This window comes from Petromyzon marinus, unplaced genomic scaffold (genome assembly GCF_048934315.1).
Source record: "Petromyzon marinus isolate PM22_M1 ecotype Great Lakes invasive population unplaced genomic scaffold, UKy_Petmar_22M1.pri1.0 PM_G_Scaffold_95, whole genome shotgun sequence".
Classification (NCBI taxonomy): Eukaryota; Metazoa; Chordata; class Hyperoartia; order Petromyzontiformes; family Petromyzontidae; genus Petromyzon; species Petromyzon marinus.
The window spans coordinates 504544-530520 of record NW_027423052.1 but is presented as its reverse complement, the minus strand read 5'-3'; the positions used below and the strand labels follow the sequence as shown (position 1 = coordinate 530520).

Genomic DNA, 25977 nt, shown 5'->3' with positions numbered 1-25977 from the left:
TCTAGCTTAGTGGTCTAATCACCACACCGTGGTGTTGTTGTTGAGTGATTCACTTGGGGCCTTGACAATGTGTCTAGCTTAGTGGTCTAATCACCACACCGTGTTGTTGTTGTTGAGTGATTCACTTCGGGCCTTCCAACACCGCCGGCGATGATTATCTCAACCGGTTCTGGGACTCCCCTAGGTCGACTCAGCCTCAAATGAGTAGCTGGTGTAGCGGTGTGTAGTAGTAAAACATCGCTAGCACTGGGGAGACAAAGGCGGCCGGGCGTGGTGCTGGCCACCCACCCCCCTCGTGTGCCACAGTGCCGGTAGCCTTCATAGCTGCTGCTCGCTAACAGCACTTGCCCCTACAGCCTGTTACAGGCTACACGGTGTGGGATCTTTGTGTTATTGTTTGGTGTAAACATGTCAACATGTTGTGAAATTCTATTCCCGTGGGCGTCGAGGGGATGGCCATACCCTGGGCACGCCAGGTAAAGGCAGTGGCAGCAAGTATTCAAATCGCCATCACTTTCCATCTCTTTGGGGGGGGTTTGAGTGTTTCCCCCTCGCACGCCACGTGGAGTTTTCTCCCGGTGCTGCGATTTCCTCCCACACGTGTATAATAACAATAATAAGCACAACTGTTATTACATCTTAAAATAAAATAAAAACTAAATGCAGGACACTTAAGAAAAAAAAATTCACTCGATGTGGCTCTTGGATCAATAGGCACGTGTCAGCTAATTATAGCATTGTGTGGTCACAATGATCAGGAGCACGGGGTAGGCCTTACGTTGAGGGAACTCCATTTGAAGAACTTTGATGTTAAGCTAGATTCATCTTCTTTGGTTCTTTCGGTAAAGTCACCACCACGTAGAATGAGAATAAAATAATAAATTAATAAAATAAAATAACACGATAAAATTCTCACGACGTTTCGGCCACAACACAAGTGGCCTTCATCAGGTGAAGGGACAGCGCTCGCTCCAGCGCTGTCCTCTAGACAGTCTCGTCCCTTCATCTGATGAAGGCCACTTGTGTTGTGGCCGAAACGTCGTGAGAATTTTATTGTGTTATTTTATTTTATCAATTTATTATTTTATTCTCTTTCTATGTGATGGTGACTTTACCGAAAGAACCAAAGAAGATGAATCCTTGCAGTCACGAAAGCTTTAAATCGACAAATGAATCTAGATTCTCATTGTCAGTGCAGCAAAGCACAAAATCAATACAGTAACACCATGAAAATACAATTACCGATTGACGTATTGGGAAACTTGTTGCATTCGTATTTTTGAAAAATGTAAAAATTGCAGCAACAACGCTGTTTGCCCCCACCTCCATTAACGCTACAGCGTAAACAGACGGGCGGTGGCAATTAAAAAAAAAATGATTCCCATTTAAACTTGTAAGTTGCTTTGCCGAGAGATCTCGCTGGTGCCATCTGGATTGCTCTGCAGCAGTGGCGCTGTCTTAATAAATTCCACATTTGTTTTTTTTTCTTGCGTGCACGTACACGGTGTCTGTGCGTCATGCAGGAAGACGGCTATCGGAGGAGTGTGCAAAGAATACAACATGGAGGGGAACGACAATGAAACCTTCAGCCGAAATTTGGGCAGCAGTTTTTCCACGCTCCCCGACTTCAAAATACGGTGCATCTTGGGCAGTGTTTCAGAGAATGAACGAGGTCACCGTCAATCTAGGCAGGTCCGGGAGCCATCGAGCCGTGGCCAGAGTCAGCTAGGGCAAGGTCGCGGTCAAACGGGGCCATTCCAGGTGATGTTGGGTCACGGGTGGTGTCAGATGGGACAAGGTGAAGGTCAATCTGGTGGGCAAATCCAGGGGCCATCGGTTCAAGGTTGGGGTAATAAAGGGCAGGGTCAGCCGGGGGAAGGCGACGGAGTGGCAATTCAAGGCCACAATCAGCCAGGGCAGGGGCCTTCGATTCAAGGTTGGGGTAATAAAGGGCAGGGTCAGCCGGGGGAATGCGACGGAGTGGCAATTCAAGGCCACAATCAGCCAGGGCAGGGGCCATCGACTCAAGGTTGGGGTAATAAAGGGCAGGGTCAGCCGGGGGAAGGCGACGGAGTGGCAATTCAAGGCCACAATCAGCCAGGGCAGAGCCAATATCACGACGGGAAAAAAAAACCCCAATTGGGCCGAGGTCAGACTCAGCCAAAACAGGGTCAGCGTCAACCCGAGCAGGGCCAGGGACTGTCAGGGCACGCCCATGGTCTGCTGGGGCAAGGCCGAGGTCAACCTAATCAGGGCCTGAGTCAGCCAAGGCAATCTCATTGTCCACTGGGCCAAGTCCAGGAGCCATTGGGTCACGCTTGGGGTCAACTTGGACAAGGTCAAGTGGGTCGTGGTGAAACTGGACAGGTTCAACAAGGTCAAGCACAGAGGATGCTATTGCAAGGTCAGTCAACTTGGTCATGGTCAAGTGACACCGCCAAGGTCAAGGTATTCCTTTCAGCTGTAGATCATGGCCCCGTGTATCGCCTGGCTCCAATCTGTAAACCAATCGCGCCGCTTATTTTACTTAAAACGATCTCAATCCTCCGATGTCCACATTGATCGCCGAGCACGAATTCCGCTTGCGCTTTTCAACCGGCGTTTGACGTCAGAAGTACGGTGCGGTGCTCTGCTTAGTCATTGACGATAACGATGGTTAGGCAGCGCTTGCCCCAGGAACGCAAGAGGCGGTACGTCCGTCACGCCGCGATGAAAAGCGGCTCGGCCTAGGTGTGCGTGCCTAGGGCAGGTGGACCGCGTTGGCTAGGAGACGTTAACTACCTCGCCTGGTACGCAGGAGGGTCGTGGGTTCGATCCCGACCCCTGACGCCTGTTGCTGTGTATTTGGAGTTTGCGTGTCTCTCATCATCATCATCACGGTGGCTAGGAGACGTTAACTACCTCGCCCGGTACGCAGGAGGTCGTGGGTTCGATCCCGACCCCTGACGCCTGTTGCTGTGTATTTGGAGTTTGCGTGTCTCTCTCTCATCATCATCATCACGGTGGCTAGGAGATGTTAACTACCTCGCCCGGTACGCAGGAGGGTCGTGGGTTCGATCCCAACCCTGACGCCTGTTGCTGTGTATTTGGAGTTTGCGTGTCTCTCTCTCATCATCATCATCATCACGGTGGCTAGGAGATGTTAACTACCTCGCCCGGTACGCAGGAGGGGCATGGGTTCGATCCCGACCCCTGACGCCCGTGCGTTTGAAAGTTTGCGCGTTCTCCCCACGGCGGTGTTGATGTTGCTCCATGCCCTGCGTTGTTTCCCCGCGCATTTAGAAAAACGTGACGTTTAAGAGTAATGCGGCTGATATACATTGACACGTGGTGATGAACCACTTTGTTGAGCTTATCAACTGTGGCCAGGTCGCTTCTGAACAAGAGCTACGTATCCGAGCGGGCTCTTACGTGGTAAAATAACAAGTTTAGTTTCGTTTAGTTGATGGGTTCCTTTAATGCTGGCTTTTGTCTCCAAAGTTTTTTTGGGAAAAAACTTTTGGTCAGTTCGCCGATTTTTCTACAGGGCAAGCACTTTATATCAGAACGCAATTTTACTGAAGATTTATTCATATTTATGATGCTCATCATAACCTCTCATTGCCGACAGACACCCCGACTGAGCTGAGCACTAAACCTCAGTTGGAAAGTTCTAAAAAGCGATACGTGTGTCAACGTGTACCAATGTACATCTCGTGCGGTGCTATTATGAACGATGTACTTTAATACTCTTTGGTTCTATTGGGTAAAGTCACGTAGGTGAAAATAAACCCAATAGAACCAATAGAACCAAAGAGTATGGATCCTAGCAGTCACGAAAGCTTTAAATCTAGGATGTACTTTAACTTAATTGTGCGCAATTTTTGTTCGCAGCTCAAGCAAACATCACTGAGCAGCATCAACCTCGGCAGAGCACGCCACCGCCGCCGCCGCTGCCGCTTGATGGGCAAGAGGCAAGATGACTCGCTGATCACATTGAAACGTGTCCACAGATGTGCATCGTTATTTCACATTAATAATACGGTCATTCTAAGAAAATACCGATTCATCTAGTTTCATATTCTCAGTTCTTTCGGTAAAGTCACCACGTAGAAGGGAAACGATACAATAATAAAAATATAAAACAATAAAATTCTCGCGACGTTTCAAACATCTGAACAAGCTGCCAAATCGCTCTCCGTGGTACTGACGTTTAAAAAAAACTTTTTTCAAATTTTCTTGCTGTGGTTTTCACACCTGACGATGATCGCTGCTTGTGTTGCAGTCGAAACGTCGTGATAATTTTATTGTTTCCCTTTCTACGTGGCGGTGACTTTACCGAAAGAACCGAGAATGTGAATCACTGCAGTCGTGAAAGCTTCAAGTGAAAATTTATTTAGTTTCACGAAGCTTGGGGCTGCTGCCACGGTGCGCAATGGTTCAGCACGCTGCACTTGCGGTCCACAAGGTCGTGATGTCCAGGCGTGCCAGGTTTAATAGGCACGTGTCTACAATGTCCCACCTCTGTCCACTCTGCAGTATATATTGGTACACCGCAGTTGAATGGCAGGCCGCATGTGGTGGGGTAAAGTGTGGGTACTACCATCACTTCCAAGACGTCTCCCCAGCGTGGAGGAGTTCAGCCCCTAGTGAGGGTTTCTCTACCAAGACGTCTTGAACAGCGTGGAAGAGTTCAGCCCCTAGTGAGGGTGTCTTTACCAAGACGTCTTGAACAGCGTGGAAGAGTTCAGCCCCTAGTGAGGGCTTCTCTACCAAGACATCTTGAACAGCGTGGAAGAGTTCAGTCTCTAGTGAGGGTTTCTCTTCCAAGACATCTTGAACAGCGTGGAAGAGTTCAGCCCCTAGTGAGGGTTTCTCTTCCAAGACGTCTTGAACAGCGTGGAAGAGTTCAGCCCCTAGTGAGGGTTTCTCTTCCAAGACGTCTTGAACAGCGTGGAAGAGTTCAGCCCCTAGTGAGGGTTTCTCTTCCAAGATGTCTTGAACAGCGTGGAAGAGTTCATCCCCTAGTGAGGGTTTCTCTACCAAGACGTCTTGAACAGCGTGGAAGAGTTCAGCCCCTAGTGAGGGTTCCTCTACCAAGACGTCTTGAACGGCGTGGAAGAGTTCAGCCCCTAGTGAGGGTTTCACTTCCAAGACGTCTTGAACAGCGTGGAAGAGTTCAGCCCCTAGTGAGGGTTTCTCTACCAAGACGTCTTGAACGGCGTGGAAGAGTTCAGCCCCTAGTGAGGGTTCCTCTACCAAGACGTCTTGAACAGCGTGGAAGAGTTCAGCCCCTAGTGAGGGTTTCTCTTCCTTTAAGACGTCTTGAACAGCGTGGAAGAGTTCAGCCCCTAGTGAGGGTTTCTCTTCCAAGACGTCTTGAACAGCGTGGAAGAGTTCAGCCCCTAGTGAGGGTTTCTCTACCAAGACATCTTGAACAGCGTGGAAGAGTTCAGCCCCTAGTGAGGGTTCCTCTACCAAGACGTCTTGAACAGCGTGGAAGAGTTCAGCCCCTAGTGAGGGTTTCTCTACCAAGACGTCTTGAACAGCGTGGAAGAGTTCAGCCCCTAGTGAGGGTTTCTCTTCCAAGACGTCTTGAACAGCGTGGAAGAGTTCAGCCCCTAGTGAGGGTTTCTCTTCCAAGATGTCTTGAACAGCGTGGAAGAGTTCAGCCCCTAGTGAAGGTTTCTCTACCAAGACGTCTTGAACAGCGTGGAAGAGTTCAGCCCCTAGTGAGGGTTCCTCTACCAAGACGTCTTGAACGGCGTGGAAGAGTTCAGCCCCTAGTGAGGGTTTCACTTCCAAGGCGTCTTGAACAGCGTGGAAGAGTTCAGCCCCTAGTGAGGGTTTCTCTACCAAGACGTCTTGAACGGCGTGGAAGAGTTCAGCTCCTAGTGAGGGTTCCTCTACCAAGACGTCTTGAACAGCGTGGAAGAGTTCAGCCCCTAGTGAGGGTTTCTCTTCCTTTAAGACGTCTTGAACAGCGTGGAAGAGTTCAGCCCCTAGTGAGGGTTTCTCTTCCAAGACGTCTTGAACAGCGTGGAAGAGTTCAGCCCCTAGTGAGGGTTTCTCTACGAAGACGTCTTGAACAGCGTGGAAGAGTTCAGCCCCTAGTGAAGGTTTCTCTTCCAAGACGTCTTGAACAGCGTGGAAGAGTTCAGCCCCTAGTGAGGGCTTCTCTACCAAGACATCTTGAACAGCGTGGAAGAGTTCAGTCTCTAGTGAGGGTTTCTCTACCAAGACATCTTGAACAGCGTGGAAGAGTTCAGCCCCTAGTGAGGGTTTCTCTTCCAAGACGTCTTGAACAGCGTGGAAGAGTTCAGCCCCTAGTGAGGGTTCCTCTACCAAGACGTCTTGAACAGCGTGGAAGAGTTCAGCCACTAGTGAGGGTTCCTCTACCAAGACGTCTTGAACAGCGTGGAAGAGTTCAGCCCCTAGTGAGGGTTTCTCTACCAAGAGGTCTTGAACAGCGTGGAAGAGTTCAGCCCCTAGTGAGGGTTTCTCTTCCAAGACGTCTTGAACAGCGTGGAAGAGTTCAGCCCCTAGTGAGGGTTTCTCTTCCAAGATGTCTTGAACAGCGTGGAAGAGTTCAGCCCCTAGTGAGGGTTTCTCTACCAAGACGTCTTGAACAGCGTGGAAGAGTTCAGCCCCTAGTGAGGGTTCCTCTACCAAGACGTCTTGAACGGCGTGGAAGAGTTCAGCCCCTAGTGAGGGTTTCACTTCCAAGACGTCTTGAACAGCGTGGAAGAGTTCAGCCCCTAGTGAGGGTTTCTCTACCAAGACGTCTTGAACGGCGTGGAAGAGTTCAGCCCCTAGTGAGGGTTCCTCTACCAAGACGTCTTGAACAGCGTGGAAGAGTTCAGCCCCTAGTGAGGGTTTCTCTTCCAAGACGTCTTGAACAGCGTGGAAGAGTTCAGCCCCTAGTGAGGGTTTCTCTTCCAAGACGTCTTGAACAGCGTGGAAGAGTTTAGCCCTTAGTGAGGGTTTCTCTTCCACGACGTCTTGAACAGCGTGGAAGAGTTTAGCCCCTAGTGAGGGTTTCTCTTCCAAGATGTCTTGAACAGCGTGGAAGAGTTCATCCCCTAGTGAGGGTTTCTCTACCAAGACGTCTTGAACAGCGTGGAAGAGTTCAGCCCCTAGTGAGGGTTCCTCTACCAAGACGTCTTGAACGGCGTGGAAGAGTTCAGCCCCTAGTGAGGGTTTCTCTACCAAGACGTCTTGAACGGCGTGGGAGAGTTCAGCCCCTAGTGAGGGTTCCTCTACCAAGACGTCTTGAACAGCGTGGAAGAGTTCAGCCCCTAGTGAGGGTTTCTCTTCCAAGACGTCTTGAACAGCGTGGAAGAGTTCAGCCCCTAGTGAGGGTTTCTCTTCCAAGACGTCTTGAACAGCGTGGAAGAGTTCAGCCCCTAGTGAGGGTTTCTCTACCAAGACATCTTGAACAGCGTGGAAGAGTTCAGCCCCTAGTGAGGGTTTCTCTTCCAAGACGTCTTGAACAGCGTGGAAGAGTTCAGCCCCTAGTGAGGGTTCCTCTACCAAGACGTCTTGAACAGCGTGGAAGAGTTCAGCCCCTAGTGAGGGTTTCTCTACCAAGACGTCTTGAACAGCGTGGAAGAGTTCAGCCCCTAGTGAGGGTTTCTCTTCCAAGACGTCTCCCCAGCGTGGAAGAGTTCAGCCCCTAGTGAGGGTTTCTCTACCAAGACGTCTTGAACAGCGTGGAAGAGTTCAGCCCCTAGTGAGGGTTTCTCTTCCAAGACGTCTTGAACAGCGTGGAAGAGTTCAGCCCCTAGTGAGGGTTTCTCTACCAAGACGTCTTGAACAGCATGGAAGAGTTCAGCCCCTAGTGAGGGTTTCTCTAACCAAGACGTCTTGAACAGCGTGGAAGAGTTCAGCCCCTAGTGAGGGTTTCTCTTCCTTTAAGACGTCTTGAACAGCGTGGAAGAGTTCAGCCCCTAGTGAGGGTTTCTCTACGAAGACGTCTTGAACTGCGTGGAAGAGTTCAGCCCTTAGTGAGGGTTTCTCTTCCAATACGTCTTGAACAGCGTGGAAGAGTTCAGCCCCTAGTGAGGGTTTCTCTACCAAGACGTCTTGAACAGCGTGGAAGAGTTCAGCCCCTAGTGAGGGTTTCACTTCCAAGACGTCTTGAACAGCGTGGAAGAGTTCAGCTCCTAGTGAGGGTTTCTCTACCAAGACGTCTCCCCAGCGTGGAAGAGTTCAGCCCCTAGGGAGGGTTTCTCTTCCAAGACGTCTTGAACAGCGTGGAAGAGTTCAGCCCCTAGTGAGGGTTTCTCTACCAAGACGTCTCCCCAGCGTGGAAGAGTTCAGCCCCTAGTGAGGGTTTCTCTACCAAGACGTCTCCCCAGCGTGGAAGAGTTCAGCCCCTAGTGAGGGTTTCTCTTCCTTTAAGACGTCTTGAACAGCGTGGAAGAGTTCAGCCCCTAGTGAGGGTTTCTCTACGAAGACGTCTTGAACTGCGTGGAAGAGTTCAGCCCTTAGTGAGGGTTTCTCTTCCAATACGTCTTGAACAGCGTGGAAGAGTTCAGCCCCTAGTGAGGGTTTCTCTACCAAGACGTCTTGAACAGCGTGGAAGAGTTCAGCCCCTAGTGAGGGTTTCACTTTCAAGACGTCTTGAACAGCGTGGAAGAGTTCAGCCCCTAGTGAGGGTTTCTCTACCAAGACGTCTCCCCAGCGTGGAAGAGTTCAGCCCCTAGGGAGGGTTTCTCTTCCAAGACGTCTTGAACAGCGTGGAAGAGTTCAGCCCCTAGTGAGGGTTTCTCTACCAAGACGTCTCCCCAGCGTGGAAGAGTTCAGCCCCTAGGGAGGGTTTCTCTTCCAAGACGTCTTGAACAGCGTGGAAGAGTTCAGCCCCTAGTGAGGGTTTCTCTACCAAGACGTCTCCCCAGCGTGGAAGAGTTCAGCCCCTAGTGAGGGTTTCTCTTCCAAGACGTCTTGAACAGCGTGGAAGAGTTCAGCCTCTACTGAGCGCCCTCTAGTGGAGGCCCTTTTGCCAGCAGTGATTACGATCAAACAATTTCAGATCTGCGCCTTAAACATTTTTACGTTCATAGCACTTGGCAAAGACGTTTTAAGGGAAAGTTAATTTAAAAAATAAAAAAACCGTGTATTTGTGCTTGTACATGACTTGATCGAGTTTTCGGTTGAAATGGAGTAATAATAATTAGTTCAACACGTAGGCTTTCACGACCAATTATATTCGTATAATAAATGTTTTTTGGGTTATATCGCGTAAAGTATGAATGTGTAAATGTTGTGGATTTACTCTCCGACACACCGGTGGGCCGAAGTAGTAATTCACTGGCGCGTTTTGTTTACGTGACAAACCTCACTGGCTGGGTCGGGTGGTGGAGGGTAACGACACACACTTACGCGAGCCAACCCAAGAACGTTTATCGCGAATGATCGGTCATCGGGCAGCGGAAAATCTTGATGTGTTCACGACACTACGGCTTGGGAAGCTGCTGACACACGCTCCTCATGCCGTGTGTTGTGTTTGGTTGTTTTTTTTTCTTCGCAGAATAAAGATCACGTGTCAAGGACGTACAATTCTTTGCGCTGTGAAATGAACAAGTTGAACATGTGGAAGGTCAGAGTTCACTCTGAGCTCAGCAAAAAGGAGGAAGCTGTCAGAATGGCCCAGGAGACGGCCGACGCTCTGCAGAAATCAACTCGACAAACACAGGTGGGTAGCAGCAGCAGTAAGTGGTCTCATTTCTCTAAAGCAGTGCTTCTCAGTGTGGTCACTCACCCCCGGTATCACCGGTGGTCCACCACGCTCCTCCGGGTGGTCCTCAGGGCTGTGAGTAACACAGGTGGGCAACAGCAGCAGCAGTAAGTGGTCTTATTTCTCTAAAGCAGTGCTTCTCACAGTGTGGTCACCCTCCCTCCCTCCCCCGTACCACCGGTGGTCCTCCATGCTCCTCCGGGTGGTCGCGGGGTTGTGATGCAGGCTGATCCGGAGAGTAATTACAATGTACGTCATTATTATTATTAAATTAAACTCGTGATATTTAAAAATTAGGTGAGGAAAAACGACCTTAACCCTCGGGTCTAAATGCGCCCCCCCTAAAAAAAAACCTCGTAGCTGCGTTTAAAAAAATAAAGCGTTTGTATTCCCGTAATATGAGTGATTTAGTGTTACTGCTATTTAGAGAAACAAGCGAATGGCTGAGTTGGTTTGCGGGCCGACGACTTGTCGAGTTTCCGCGGAGTATTTGTGCATTGCGCGCGGTCATTCTCTTGGCCTTTAATCTTTGGTTACTTCGGTAAAGTCACGTGGTAGGTATAAAGATGATAAAATGTCCACGACGTTTCGATCGCAACACCTCAAGCGCTTTGTCCTAGGGCGGTAAAAAAAGTAATCCCTGCAGTGGAACTGCTGAACCAGCGAGAGAGTCCTGTCACAACAACAACAACAACAGCAGCAGCAGCAAGAGGTTTAATTTTTATTTTCGCCTGAGGACGACCGCCGCCTGTGGTGTCGCGATGGAAACGTCGTGATTTGATTTATTATTTTGTGTTGTATTTTTATACGCGGTACGCGACTTTACTTGAATGAAAGCAAAGACTGTGGATTCCTGCGGTGACGAAAAACTTCAAATCTCTTAGTCTTATTAAATTTTTATTTAAATATTTCGTGACTGCAGGGATTCATATTCTTGGTTCTTTCGGTAAAGTCACCGCCACGTAGAAGGGAATCAATAAAATAATAAAAATTTAAAACGATCAAATTATCATGACGTTTCGACTGCAACGCAAGCGATCATCGTCAGGTGTGAAAACCACAGCAAGAAAACAATTTTCACCGCCGCTCTTTAAAAAAAAATTCTTGCTGTGGTTTTCACACCTGATGATGATTGCTTGTGTTGCAGTCGAAACGTCGTGAGACTTTTATTGTTTGATATTTTTTATTATTTTATTGTTTCCCTTCTACGTGGTGGTGACTTTACCGAATGAACCAAAGATTATGGATTCCTGCAGTGACGTAAACTTCAAATCTCTTCTTCGTCTTCTTCTTGATTCTTTCGGTAAAGTCGCCACGTAGAAGGGAAAAAATAAAATAATAAAAATTTAAAACAATAAAATTCTCACGACGTTTTGACTGCAACGCAAGCGATCATCATCAGGTGTGAAAACCACCGCAAGAAAAAAATGTCACCGCCACTTTTTTAAAATTTTCTTGCTGTGGTTTTCACACCTGACGATGATTGCTTGTGTTGCCGTCGAAACGTCGTGAGAATTATATTGTTTTATATTTTTATTACTTTATTGTTTCCCTTCTACGTGGTGACTTTACCGAAAGAACCAAAAATAAATCTCTTAGTCTTGTCGACTAAAGCAGTGAAACGCTTTCATTCAATGTTGGTGTGAGTGGCTCCTCATTTCTCCAAACCCAAACATTTATTGTCAGCTAATCGGTAAACTTCATCAATCTTTTGACGTAGACACGTAGCCAATGATCAGGTTTGGTTTTCCTCAGTGCACTGTGTGTATGTTGAACTTCTTTCACACCGTACGTAGCCAACCGTGCTGTGTGTGTATATTGAACATCTTTCACACCGTACGTAGCCAACCGTGCTACGTGTGTGTATGTTGAACATCTTTCACACCGTGCGTAGCCAACCATGCTACGTGTGTGTATGTTGAACTTCTTTCACACCGTACGTAGCCAACCGTGCTACGTGTGTGTATGTTGAACATCTTTCACACCGTACGTAGCCAACCGTGCTATGTGTGTGTATGTTGAACTTCTTTCACACCGTACGTAGTCAACCGTGCTATGTGTGTGTGTGTATGTTGAACTTCTTTCACACCGTACGTAGCCAACCGTGCTATGTGTGTGTATGTTGAACATCTTTCACACCGTACGTAGCCAACCGTGCTACGTGTGTGTATGTTGAACTTCTTTCACACCGTACGTAGCCAACCGTGCTACGTGTGTGTGTATGTTGAACTTCTTTCACACCGTACGTAGCCAACCGTGCTATGTGTGTGTTTGTTGAACTTCTTTCACACCGTACGTAGCCACCTGTGCTATGTGTGTGTATGTTGAACTTCTTTCACACCGTACGTAGCCAACCGTGCTACGTGTGTGTATGTTGAACTTCTTTCACACCGTACGTAGCCAACCGTGCTATGTGTGTGTGTATGTTGAACATCTTTCACACCGTACGTAGCCAACCGTGCTACGTGTGTGTATGTGGAACATCTTTCACACCGTACGTAGCCAACCGTGCTGTGTGTGTGTTTGTTGAACTTCTTTCACACCGTACGTAGCCAACCGTGCTATGTGTGTGTATGTTGAACATCTTTCACACAGTACGTAGCCAACCGTGCTACGTGTGTGTATGTTGAACTTCTTTCACACCGTACGTAGCCAACCGTGCTCAATGGGAGATGCAGTGGCATCTCAAATAACGTTGCTACATTTGCATATTGTTTCAGACTCATTAATTTCGTCTGGTTATAATCACGATTAGGTTGTTTTTGTGGATTCCCCATAGTCATCATTATGATTGGTAATTGTGTCCACTCATCATTCGTCATTGTTAACTAAAATAGAGAAACACTTGGTTTGCCAAGACAATAATTTAAAGGTACTTCTAATCTGTTTGTAGCTTCAACTGGACAGCAATAAGATTCGTGTCTGTGGTTCCTCAGCGATCGCTTTGTCTGCATGATTGACGATGCTTTATGAAACCCGAACGTTATTATCAGTGCTGTGTGTCAGATAACAATTATCAGACAACTGTGTTGAAGCGGTATGCGTCACCTCAGCGAAGTGTGTGTGTCGTGTTTCCTTTCAGCTTGAAAATGTACACCTCAGCGCGCAACTTCAAGACGTGATTGACATCAAAGGAGATTTAATGGAGAAGTAAGAAGTTATTCATTTCCCTCGAATTTCATCTTTGTCCTCTGTTTAGGTTCCTAAGCTTACTGGAGAAACCCGAAGAGCAATGAAGCTCTTTTTTTTGTAACAAATGTCCGGTAGATTTCAGAGATGTCCAGTGGACTCAGGGGCGAGGAGCCAGGATTTTGACTTTGGGGGGGTTGCTGACTTCAACATTCTGAGATATCTCAGTGTGTTTGTGTTTTCCAATGGGCACCACAAATGTATAAAACTAATTATTGGATTTGAGCTGCGGAGTTTATTAATAGGTCGGAGCCGCCGACGTGGCCAGTAAGTTCGATAAGTTCGCAAGGCTGCCGCTCAAGCAGCCTGCAGGGCAGCACGCAAGGTGGCAGCCTGCAGGGCAGCACACAAGGTGGCAGCCTGCAGGGCAGCATGAGGTGACATCACAAGGTGACATCACAAGGTGGCAGCACAAGGTGGTAGCCTGCAGGGCAGCACAAGGTGACAGCCTGCAGGGCAGCACACAAGGTGGCAGCCTGCAGGGCAGCACAAGGTGGCAGCCTACAGGGCAGCACGAGGTGGCAGCACACAAGGTGACATCACAAGGTGGCAGCTGGCAGGGCAGCAGCACAAGGTGGCAGTCTGCAGGGCAGCACAAGGTGACATCACAAGGTGGTAGCCTGCAGGGCAGCACACGGGGTGGTAGCCTGCAGGGCAGCACACAAGGTGGTAGCCTGCAGGGCAGCACACGAGGTGGCAGCCTGCAGGGCAGCACAAGGTGACAGCCTGCAGGGCAGCACACAAGGTGGCATCACAAGGTGGCAGCCTGCGGCATTTTGCAGCAGCCGGATATCCGGTTATCCCGATTGCCGACTTCCCCAAATTTTCAGGGGGGGGGGCTGACCCCCCCCATCCCCCCCTGTTGCTCCGCCCCTGAGTGGACTACTGGGTGGAGGTCAGAGGTCACGCCGGCAGAACAAACGAGCGACTTGTTGATGACACCAACATCCTCTCTGCATTTTCATTTTAAAAACTTTCGCGACTGCAGGAATTCACGTTCTTTGGTTCTTTCTGTAAAGTCACAGAAAACAACAAAATCACGGTGAGTTTTTATTTTGTTGTTTCCCTTCTACGTGACTTCACCGAAAGAACCAAGAATATCTTCATCTGCAATGCGCTTTGCCTTAAAATGGCGGATACGTTCCTACGAAGGTTTTCTGACCCGCCGTCCTTGCAATGTGCCCGTGTCCGTAAGGATCCGTGCCACCAGGCAGATGTGTGACGATCTGAAGGGCCAGTCCTCTTCAGTGCAACAAACATTAACCAGAGGTACATTCTCAACATTCGCCGACCATTGGACGTTGCCGGTGTTACACGTTTAGTGATTAAACTTGCTTGTCGTTGACTCACGTGGGTCACGTGCGTACGGTGATAATGGACGTTGACGGTGTAACACGTTTAGTGATTAAACTTGATTGTCGTTGACTCACGTGGGTCACATGCGTACGGTGATAATGACATTGACGGTGTAACACGTTTAGTGATTAAACTTGATTGTCGTTGACTCACGTGGGTCACGTGCGTACGGTGATAATGGACGTTGACGGTGTAACACGTTTAGTGATTAAACTTGCTTGTCGTTGACTCACGTGGGTCACGTCCGCACGGTGATAATGGCAGCTGAAACAGAACAAGAAGAAGTGGAAGCTGTTCATTCGTCGCTGAAAGCAGAACTGAAGGTAAAATGTGTGATGCTTTTTAAATTTTGTTTTCATTTAATTGTATTTCTTGAGAAACGTGTAACGGTATAAACGTACGCACGTGCACATTTAACATTAATGCTGGATCCCCGCTGTCATCCTCTCTTAAAGACGTTTGCGGTGACTTTCAGCGAATTGAATTTAAAGTCTCAAAATGACAAGAATATTGCGTTGTGCAAAGGTGAGTCTCGTGCCGGGTGACGCAATGCACGGCTGCTCAGTGATACGCAGAGCACTGTCGATGATGATCAATGACCGTTGTGGTTTTTACTGGATGAATATTGACGCGCTCAGCCACTTTGTCGAACGTGCGACGCGCGTGTGTCGTACGCAGTGGAAGCAGCCGTGGAAGCGACGGGGAGAGCGCGGTGGGACTTTGTAAACAAGTTGACGATTAAAGAAAGCCAGGTTCGCGCGAATTCATGAGCTCATCGCTTTTGCTCACATTTTAAATGCATGACGCGTGTGTCGTACGCAGTGGAAGCAGCTGTGGAAGAAATGGAAAGAGCGCGGTGGGACTTTGTAAACAAGTTGACGATTAAAGAAAGCCAGGTTCGGGCGAATCCACGAGCTGATCGCTTTTGCTCACATTTTAAATGCATGTTGGGATAAAAAAAAAATTGGATTAAATGACCATGCATTACCTTTTACAAACCAGTGTGTATATATATAGCTCAAACCCCAAGGGTCTGTTATAATTCAGGCTCATTAATTTTTGTTGATTTCAAATGTAAGAAATGCAGCTCCTAAAGGCATGCCTGTCTCAATCATAAAATATCCTTTGAAGATCAAGATCACCTTCAAATAAAAACTGATATATTAATGTTCCTATCCCAAACTATTGCCTTTAACGCCTACTATTGCCATTGTGTACAGTGTTCATACATTGCTTTTACAATTTACAAACGTCTGTATAACAATATAATGCTTAAAATGTGAATTATTTCCACTTTAGAACGTATTCAGTGCCCTAAACGCATTTGTTCAACGAAATATATGGGATCTGCACATTTCGACCTCTTTGTCTTGATTTCTCAAGTTCATTTCAGTCTGGTAAACACAACTTATCTGACTTCAATGATGACTTTCAAACCAGAAAACTCGCCTTGCCCAGCAGTAGGTCATTTCATAGATCCGTGCGTAAAGTCGTATTATTATCTTTGTCGTTCAGTAGTTAGCAAACAGAGAGTTCCGTCTTTTCGCTCTTAGGCCAAAGAAATGTCCGAGCTGTTGGAGTTAAAAAATGAAGAGCTCAAAATGGCCTCGCAAAAGCTGCAAGATTCCATTGAAAGCTGCGCTCGACTCGAAGAAACAGAGCGTGAGAGCACACTTCAAGTTGCCCGCTTTTTATTGCCAACGAGCCCGGATGTGTTTGTGCGTGTGCGCGGTGGGCAAATGTCTGCACGTCCCGACCGTGAAAGTCGATCCCGATTTCATTTGTTTTGCGTGAATTAACAGGCAACTTTCAAGCACGGCTTGAGCAAATGCAGAAAGAAAGTGGTACCCTGAAACTCGAAGTAAATCGCCGTCGGGAAATTGAAAGCACGCTGCAGGTGACCTATCCGTTCATTTTTTTTATTTAAAGCTTTCGTGACTGCAGCGATTCATATTCTTAGCTCTTTCGGTAAAGTCACCACGTTGAAGGGAAACAAAATAATAAAATATATTTAAAACAATAAAAATTCTCACGACGTTTCGACCATAACACAAACGGTCGTCATCAGGTGTGTCGGTTTGCATTAATTAATTTATTTTTAAACGGTGTTTAAATGGTGTTTTAAAAATAAATACATTAATGCAAACCGACACACCTGATGATGACCGTTTGTGTTATGGTCGAAACGTCGTGAGAATTTTTATTGTTATATATATATTTTATTATTTTTATTGTTTCCCTTCAACGTGACTTTACTGAAAGAGCTAAGAATATGTATCCGTTCATATTTATTACATCGCTAATATTGTCTGCATTCCTTAACTGGATATTTTTAACGGAATGGTTTTCTTTTTGATTTAAAGCTTTTGTCACTGCAGGGATTCATATTCTTGGTTCTTTCGGGTAAAGTCGCCACGTAGAAAGGAAACAATAAAATAATAAAAATATACAACAATAAAATTCTCACGACGTTTCGACGGCAACTCAAGCAATCATCATCAGGTGTGAACACCACAGCAAGAAACATTTTTCACCGCCACTTATTCCAAATGTTCTTGCTGTGGTTTTCACACCTGATGATGATTGCTTGTGTTGCCGTCGAAACGTCGTGAGAATTTAATTGTTTGATATTTTAATCATTTTATAGTTTCCCTTCTACGTGGCGACTTTACCGAAAGAATCAAGAATAAGGAATGGTTTTCTCTTAGCCTTTTTGGAAAAGTCTCAAGCTTTTTTAACTGTATCTGAACAAATGCAGCGGGTCACCCGCCTCATCGATTTCATCATCGTACGGTCTGAATGCAGGCTGGGATGCAAAACGCGGAGAGAAGTTTTGCGGAGAAGGAGCGAGAGTTCACCGCAAGCACCGCGGGGCAGCGGCTGTCGTGCGACAAGCTGCAGCACGAACGTCGGGACCTGAACGTGATTGTGCAAAACCTGGAGAAGGCAAACGAAGAGTTGACAGCAGCAGCCAGCCAGAGGCAAGTGGTGAACTTTTACAACACGGAACGTGGCGCGTGCCGAGACATTAATCATCGATTTAAAGCGTTCGTGACTGCAAGGATTAATTGTATTAAATAATAAATTAATAAAATTTAATAACACGATAAAATTCTCACGACGTTTCGGCCACAACACAAGCGGCCTTCATCAGGTGAAGGGACGAGACTGCCTCAGCGCTCCAGCGCTGTCCTCCAGACATTCTCGTCCCTTCACCTGATGAAGGCCGCTTGTGTCGTGGCCCGAAATGTGAGAATTTTATCGTGTCATTTTATCAATTTATTATTTTATTCTCAATCTACGTGATGGTGACTTTACCGAAAGAACCAAAGAAGATGTTAATTATCGTTGCGTCGCTATTGTCACGTACTACGCTGGTTGACGCAGGAAAGCACCACGGTGGTGTTCTTCACTCATTTTCAGAGGTGGCGGAGGGCGAGGGCGGGTCGGGGGGGGTGGGGCACGTCCGCCGATAAGACACGGTACAGCGTGAGGGCCGCCACACGTTTTAACACTGCTGGGTTTGACAGCAGCACACGAGGACGACGACGACGACGACGATGGGGAGGTGATTTCAGATCTGGGTATTGTCAGGGGCCGCACAAGAGGCCACCAGGGGCCGCTCGTGGCCCGCCGGCCTTGCAGTGAAGGACACTGCCCCGCAGTGTTCACGTTTAGAAGGGGGTCTGCAATTGTTTTGCAGTAGGGGGCGACAATTGCTTCGTGTTTCCCCCAATTAAGTTATTAGCGAGTTTTCAAGTTTGTGAATTTCAGACGTTGGGAGCTACTAAGGAGAAGGCGCTGCATTGCGTAGAACATCTCTGACTGTTGTGGTATCTGTAAAGCAAAACAAATACAGTACAGTTTAAATTTCCATTTAAAGCTTTCGTGACTGCAGGGATTCATATTCTTGGTTCTTTCGGTAAAGTCACCACCACGTAGAATGGAAATAAAATAATAAAAATAAAACAAAATAAAATTCTCACGACGTTTCGGCCACAACACAAGTAGCCTTCCTCAGGTGAAGAAACAGAACTGTCGGGAAGACGGCGCTCGAGTGAACACTGCTAAGCTTGGCAGCGTCTTTTAAGCTGGGTGGGAGGAGCAGAGCCCCTTGACTTAGGAGTTTACATATCAACAGAAGGATTTAGCATTGAAGTAGCTAAGTTAATGTGTTGGATTAGCATGATGTTAATGTGAGGAATTAGCATGTAACTGGGAGATTAGCATGATGTTGATGTGAGGAATTAGCATGTAACTGGGAGATTAGCAGGATGTTAATGTGAGGAATTAGCATGTAACTGGGAGATTAGCATGATGTTGATGTGAGGAATTAGCATGTAACTGGGAGATTAGCAGAATGTTAACGTGAGGGATCAGCATGTGACTGGTCACGGAAGTAGCTATGTTAAAGTCCGAGTTTACATATCAACATAAGGATTTAGCATTGATGTAGCTGTGTTAATGTGTTGGATTAGCAGGATGTTAAAGTCAGAAATTAGCATGTAACTGGGAGATTAGCATGATGTTAGTGTGAGGGATCAGCATGTGACTGGTCACGGAAGTAGCTATGTTAAAGTCAGAGTTTACATATCAACAGAAGGATTTAGCATTGAAGTAGCTAAGTTAATGTGTTGGATTAGCATGATGTTGATGTGAGGAATTAGCATGTAACTGGGAGATTAGCAGGATGTTAATGTGAGGAATTAGCATGTAACTGGGAGATTAGCATGATGTTGATGTGAGGAATTAGCATGTAACTGGGAGATTAGCAGAATGTTAACGTGAGGGATCAGCATGTGACTGGTCACGGAAGTAGCTATGTTAAAGTCCGAGTTTACATATCAACATAAGGATTTAGCATTGATGTAGCTGTGTTAATGTGTTGGATTAGCAGGATGTTAAAGTCAACAAATTAGAATGTAACTGGGAGATTAGCATGATGTTAGTGTGAGGGATCAGCATGTGACTGGTCACGGAAGTAGCTATGTTAAAGTCAGAGTTTACATATCAACAGAAGGATTTAGCATTGAAGTAGCTGTGTTAATGTGTTGGATTAGCAGGGTGTTAAAGTCCGAGTTTACATATCAACAGAATAATTTAGCATTGAAATAGCTGTGTTAATGTGTTGGATTAGCAGGATGTTAAAGGCAGAATGTTAGTGTGAGGGATTAGCATGCCGGTTTATTTTTTCCTTGTTTCAACGTTAGCACCACGGAAAGCGACGAGCTTTGTTCAGACGGACGAGTCCATCATTGTTCGGAACGGAGGAGGGGGGAGAGGGAGAAGCAGCCACGATGCGCTGGGTCTGCAATTATTTTGCAGTAGGGGGCGACAGTTGCTTCGTGTTTCCCCCAATTAAGTTATTAGCGAGTTTTCAAGTTTGTGAATTTCAGACGTTGGGAGCTACTAAGGAGAAGGCGCTGCATTGCGTAGAACATCTCTGACTGTTGTTGTATCTGTAAAGCAAAACAAATACAGTACAGTTTAAATTTTTATTTAAAGCTTTCGTGACTGCAGCGATTTATATTCTTGGTTCTTTCGGTAAAGTCACCACGTAGAAGGGAAACACTAAAATAATAAAAATATAAAACAATTAAATTCTCACGACGTTTCGACTGCAACGCAAGCAATCATCGTCAGGTGTGAAAACCACTGCAAGAAAATTTTCTTGATATGTGGTTTTCACACGTGAGAATTTTATCGTTTTATATTTTTATTATTTTATTGTTTCCCTTCTACGTGGTGACTTTACCGAAAGAACCAATAATAGAGTACAGTTTGTTTACCGATGCAGTTTTCTGCATCGTTTAATCTGGCTTCTGCCGCACATCACGAACACAACGTCCGCGTGACGATTATCCGAACCGGTCCCGGGCCTCCACTCAACTCGGCCTCAAATGAGTACCCTGGTGCGGTGTGTGAACATTGCCACTGGGGAGACAAAGGCGGCCGGGCGTGGTGCTGGCCACCCACCCCCTCGTGTACCGTGCCGGCCTTAACAATGATGCTCGCGAGCAGCACTTGACCCAACAGTCTGTTAAGGCTACACGGGGACGATTTTCGTCTTGCATTGATTGTGTACTGCGTTGCGTATGACATTTTTTTTAACAATTAAATGAGGCAGATGTCTTGTTATGTTTTTTTTTTATCAGGCGCAGCGAAGAAGCTGAGATTCGTAGCAGGCTTGAAAGAAATATTCGTGAAAAAAATACAGAAATAGGTAGGCAACGTTTTGAGAGTGTCAGTGACCATTGCGAGTGTTAATTATTTATCGCACGTGTGACATTTGACCTCTATCAGGAGTGTACATTGTTAACGTCTGTTTAATATATTTTCATCGTTGTCCAACGTTTATTGGTAATCCTTAATTAATATTATCACTCGATTAATATTTTTAGGTAATTTGAAGATTGCAAGCGACAATAACGACATGAAACATCGCGAAACGCTGGTGAGCACATTTCAATGTCGTCTATCGCAATATCAGCCAGAAGAGCGGACGACGTTCAACGTCGCGATTGTAGTTCACAAGTTCATTAGCCAAGTAAAGCCCAATGAGCCAAAAAAGCTCTTTGTCAATGGTGGCTCAGCAAATCATTCTATTTGAACAATTACACAGGTTCACATTTTTAAAATAAATCAATTAGATTGTACTATTTACATTCACATTTGAAACTTTTGTGATCTTAACAGTCGGTTTAGGTGAGGACAGAGATGACAGAGTGAAGGTGCTAAGAGACGATGCTAGATGGTTCCAAAGCTTTGTAGCAGCTACATTAAATGATTTCGATTTATCTTCCCACCCGCCCCACTTCTCTGAAATGGTTCAATTGCGTTGGGATTGTTTTCCGCCAGCGAAGTCACCTGCTTGAGCAAGCTATGCAGCGTTGCCGTATTGGGGCTCGCACTTTGTTCCCCAAAAGAAAACACAATCGCTTTTCGATTTATAATAATAGGGTTTTTCCCCTTTTTTCTGGCAATAAAACTGAAACCTTTTTACGAGGATTCACGTCACTGCAATAACCACAATACCTGCAGTCAAAATGCAAACAAAAAACCTACTATGATAATATATATGTGGCATTGTCCTTGAAACTGATTGGTCCACACCAAGGGACGGCTTTCTTTTGAGCCTCGACCCAATTGGTGCTCGACAAGATGACGCCAAAAGGCGTACATTGTCTTTGAGCTGTGTGACGCCTTTTGGCGTGGACCAATCAGTTTCAAGGACAATGCCACATATATTATCATAGTAGGTTTTTTGTTTGAATTTTGACTGCAGGTATATTGTGGTCAATGCAGCGACGTGACTCCTCGTAAAAAAAGGTTTCAGTTTTGTTGCCAAAAAAAGGGGGAAAACCCCTCTATTATTATATTTTGGCACTGGCAAAGGAGGTCCAATGATGTAGATGCTCACCCCGAGCCCTCATTACCTGGATAGTGCATTGTCTTTGAGCTGTGTGACGCCTTTTGGCGTCATGTGGTCTAGCACCAATTGGGTCGAGGCTCAAAAGAAAGCCGTCCCTAGGTGTGGACCAATCAGTTTCAAGGACAATGCCACATATATATTATCATAGTAGGTTTTTTTGTTTGCGTTTTGACTGCAGGTATTGTGGTCGATGCAGCGACATGAATCCTTGTATAAAAAGGTTTCAGTTTTGTTGCCAGAAAAAAGGGGGAAAACCCCTATTATATTATTATATTTTGGCACTGGCAAAGGAGGTCTAACGGTGCTTTTCGATTTTATCAAACACGGAACGCCGGCCACTGCGTCGGTCTCCGTCGCTGTGCTCGCAACGGCGTTTGGGTCGCGTCCCAATATTTTTTGTTTTGCTTGGCAAGGCGTTTCACGTTGAGCTCCTGAGAGGCTCGGGGAGCACGTGGGGGGGGGGGGAGGGGGGAGAGAAAGGGAACGTTCAGACGGCATCCGAGAGCATTTACATTATGAGACCTCCTTTGCCAGTAACAAGATATAGTAATAGGTTCTACCCTTTTAAACTGGCACGAAAAACTGACACCTTTATTCAAGGCATCATGTCTGCAATAACCACAACACAAGCAGTCAAAATGCAAACAAAAGAGACAACTCTGATAATAATATTGGCACTGTCCTTGAATTTGAGTTTTTTGTGCCAGTTAAAAGGGTAAAAACCTATTCCTATATCTTGTTACTGGCAAAGGAGGTCTCATAATGTAAATGCTCACCCCGAGCCCTCAATACTCTGATAGTGCGCTGTTTTTGAGTTGTACGCCTTTTGGCGTCTTCTGGTCCAACACCAGTGGAGACTAGGCTCTAAGAAAAGCCGTCTCGGGTGTGGACCAATCAAATTCAAGGACAGTGCCAATATCGTTATCAGAGTTGTCTTTTTGCTTGCATTTTGACTGCTTGTGTTGCGGTTATTGCAGACATGATGCCTTGAATAAAGGTGTCAGTTTTTGGTGCCAGTTAAAAGGGTAAAAACCTATTCCTATATCTTGTTACTGGCAAAGGAGGTCTCATAATGTAAATGCTCACCCCGAGCCCTCAATACTCTGATAGTGCGCTGTTTTTGAGTTGTACGCCTTTTGGCGTCTTCTGGTCCAACACCAGTGGAGACTAGGCTCTAAGAAAAGCCGTCTCGGGTGTGGACCAATCAAATTCAAGGACAGTGCCAATATCATTATCAGAGTTGTCTCTTTTTTGCTTGCATTTTGACTGCTTGTGTTGCGGTTATTGCAGACATGATGCCTTGAATAAAGGTGTCAGTTTTTGGTGCCAGTTAAAAGGGTAAAACCTATCGCTACGGCATCCGAGAGCTTACGCCCACCGTGGTGCAATAAACACATCTTGGGGTATCGTAGGAAGTGTTGGTCTCGTGTCGTGTCTTGCGTGAAGGAATCCTTAGACGCGTTCAAACGAGAGAGAGCTTCACTCCAAGAAGCCGTCTGTCAAATGGAACAGCGGATAGCCGCCATGGAAACGCTGAAAAACGAAAGCAAGGTATTTCGAACGTTTCTTAAATCTACGGGTAAAATAATAACCCGCGCAACACTTCCCTGTGAGCGTTATCGTTTGCAAACGCGTGTTAGAATTGCGTCAATTGTCGTCGCTGCGGATGCTCTTTTTTGCGCGCACAAATGTGGCAATTCGCGTCGCCCGGCGCCGCATCTTGGGGCGTCGTTTACCTTCCAGAGCGAACTCAACGGAGCGAAAGCAAAAGAGCGCGTCTTGGAGAATGACCTCAGAGACGCCTTGAACGCGGTGAACGTCCTGGAATCAGAGCTGTCTCAGGAGAGGTAAATGTTGGAGCGTTATTTTTCAGCTCGCTCATTCGGGCGCATTTAGGCGTTCCCCTCCTCCTCCCCCTTCGCCCTCTCTCCCTTTTATCGTTTCAACCCCCGGCCGTCCTTCCCCCGAGAGCGGTGTCTCTTCACCTTGACCGCAGCCTGCCACCCCTTGTGGCTCTCAGCCGTTAACAACGTCGTACAACGTCGATACGGTAGAAACCGTGGGATCGCGAGCTCGATTCGTTCCGGAAACGTGTTTTGTAATCCAAAGCACTCGCGTATAATCAGAGCACTCGGTACATCAGTTGTGATCACGTGACGCCCGGCAGTACAAAGCGTGTCTACACGTGCGCTGCGCGTATTGCGAGAACCTCGCTCGTTTATCAAGTTAATATTTATTTACAAATGTAGCCCGTCTCGCCAAACACTCGCAGGCCAAGTTACTCGCAATCCAAGGTTTTACTGTACACAGCAACTCCTCTGCACCCCCTGTGGGACGTAAGGCCACAATAAATACACAGGGGTTGATGAAACAAAGTAGTTGTACTAACGTATCCACGCTAAATTTGCGTTTTGTTTTTTCACCTTCTAAAGAAAACAAATCTGGCCGTGTCTCGTACCCCCCCAGAAAGGGAATCTCGCACCCTCAGGTTGTGAAGAGCCACTGCCCTACAGGGTTATCCGAGTTAAGGAAGTAGACACCAGGGAAGTAGAGTTTATTTAAACACATGGCATCGACGGGTTAAAGATATAAAACGCCGGTGAATAATCGGCGTGCTTGACAGGTGTCAAGTCCCAGGCAATGTCGTCTGTCTGTGTGTGTGTGTGTGTACCTTAAGCGTACACACACACACACAGACAGACGACATTACATACAGACACTTACATACAGACTCTTACATAAAGACACTTACATACGGACAATTACATACAGACACTAAGACACTTACATACAGACACTTACATACAGACACTTACATACAGACACTGAGACACTTACATAGACACTTACATACAGACACTTACATACAGACACTTACATACTGACACAAACAGACACTGAGACACTTACATACAGACACTTACATAAAGACATTTACATACAGATACTGAGACACTTACATACAAACACTTACATACAGACACTTACATACAGACACTTATATACAGACACTTACATACAGACAGTTACATACAGACACTTACATACAGACACTTACATACAGACACTGAAACACTTAAATAGACACTTACATACAGAAACTTACATACACTTACATACAGACACTGAGACACTTACATACAGACACTTACATACAGACACTTACATACACTTACATACAGACACTGAGACACTTACATACAGACACTTACATACAGACACTTAAATACAGACACTGAGACACTTACATAGACACATACAGACGCTTACATACAGACACTGTGACACTGACATACAGACACTTACATACAGACACTTACATACAGACACTGTGACACTGACATACAGACACTTACATACAGACACTTACATTGAGACACTTACATACAGAAACTTACATAGAGACACTACTTACAGACACTTACATACAGAAGCTTACATACAGACACTTACATACAGACACTGAGACACTTACATACAGACACTTACATACAGACACTGAGACACTTACATACAGACACTTACATACAGGCACTTATATACAGACACTTACATACAGACACTTACAAACGGGCACTTACATACAGACACTTACATACAGACACTTACAAACATACACTTACATACAGAAACTTACATACAGACACTTACATACAGATACTTACATACAGACACTTACAGACACTTACATACAGCCACTTACATAAAGACACTTACATACAGACACTTACATACAGACACTTACATACACTTACATACAGACACTTACATACAGATACTGAGACACTTACATACAGACACTTACATACAGACACTTACATACAGACACTTACATACAGACACTTACATACAGATACTTACATACAGACACTTACATACAGACACTTACATACAGACACTTACATATAGACACTTACATACAGACCCTTACATACAGACACTTAGACACTTACATACTGACACTTACATACAGACTCTTACATAGAGATACTTACATACAGACACTTAGACACGTACATACAGACACTTGCATACAGACTCTTACATAAAGACACTTACATACAGACAATTACATACAGACACTTACCTTGAGACACGTACATACAGACACTTACATACAGACACTTACATTGAGACACTTACATACAGACACTTACATACAGACACTGAGACACTTACATAGAGACACTACTTACAGACACGTACATACAGAAGCTTACATACAGACACTTACATACAGACACTTATATACAGACACTTACATACAGACACTTACATACAG

The 25977-nt window shown here is 46.0% G+C and overlaps 1 protein-coding gene across 6 annotated transcripts in view; it reads left to right on the top strand.

Annotated features, from left to right (window-relative positions):
- LOC142922434 (uncharacterized) overlaps positions 1-24147 on the top strand; it is a 33042-nt gene extending 8895 nt beyond the window's left edge. The window contains exons 2-16 of one of the 6 annotated variants that reach the window (XM_076063236.1): positions 1524-1637; positions 3874-3953; positions 9512-9676; positions 12801-12868; positions 14103-14176; positions 14528-14586; positions 14719-14788; positions 15086-15159; positions 15817-15925; positions 16066-16160; positions 17069-17244; positions 20419-20486; positions 20665-20717; positions 23142-23246; positions 23439-24122. In XM_076063236.1, coding sequence (XP_075919351.1) covers positions 1577-1637; positions 3874-3953; positions 9512-9676; positions 12801-12868; positions 14103-14176; positions 14528-14586; positions 14719-14788; positions 15086-15159; positions 15817-15925; positions 16066-16160; positions 17069-17244; positions 20419-20486; positions 20665-20717; positions 23142-23246; positions 23439-23546 — 1365 coding nt within the window. In that variant the 5' untranslated portion in view covers positions 1524-1576 and the 3' untranslated portion in view covers positions 23547-24122. Of the gene's footprint in view, positions 1-1523; positions 2405-3873; positions 3954-9511; positions 9677-12800; positions 12869-14102; positions 14177-14527; positions 14587-14718; positions 14789-14941; positions 15016-15085; positions 15624-15816; positions 15926-16065; positions 16161-17068; positions 17245-20418; positions 20487-20664; positions 20718-22672; positions 23107-23141; positions 23247-23438 lie in introns of those variants that run through there. The other 5 variants (XM_076063233.1, XM_076063232.1, XM_076063237.1 and 2 more) reach the window with 5 other exon arrangements.
- Positions 24148-25977: the final 1830 nt, after the last annotated feature.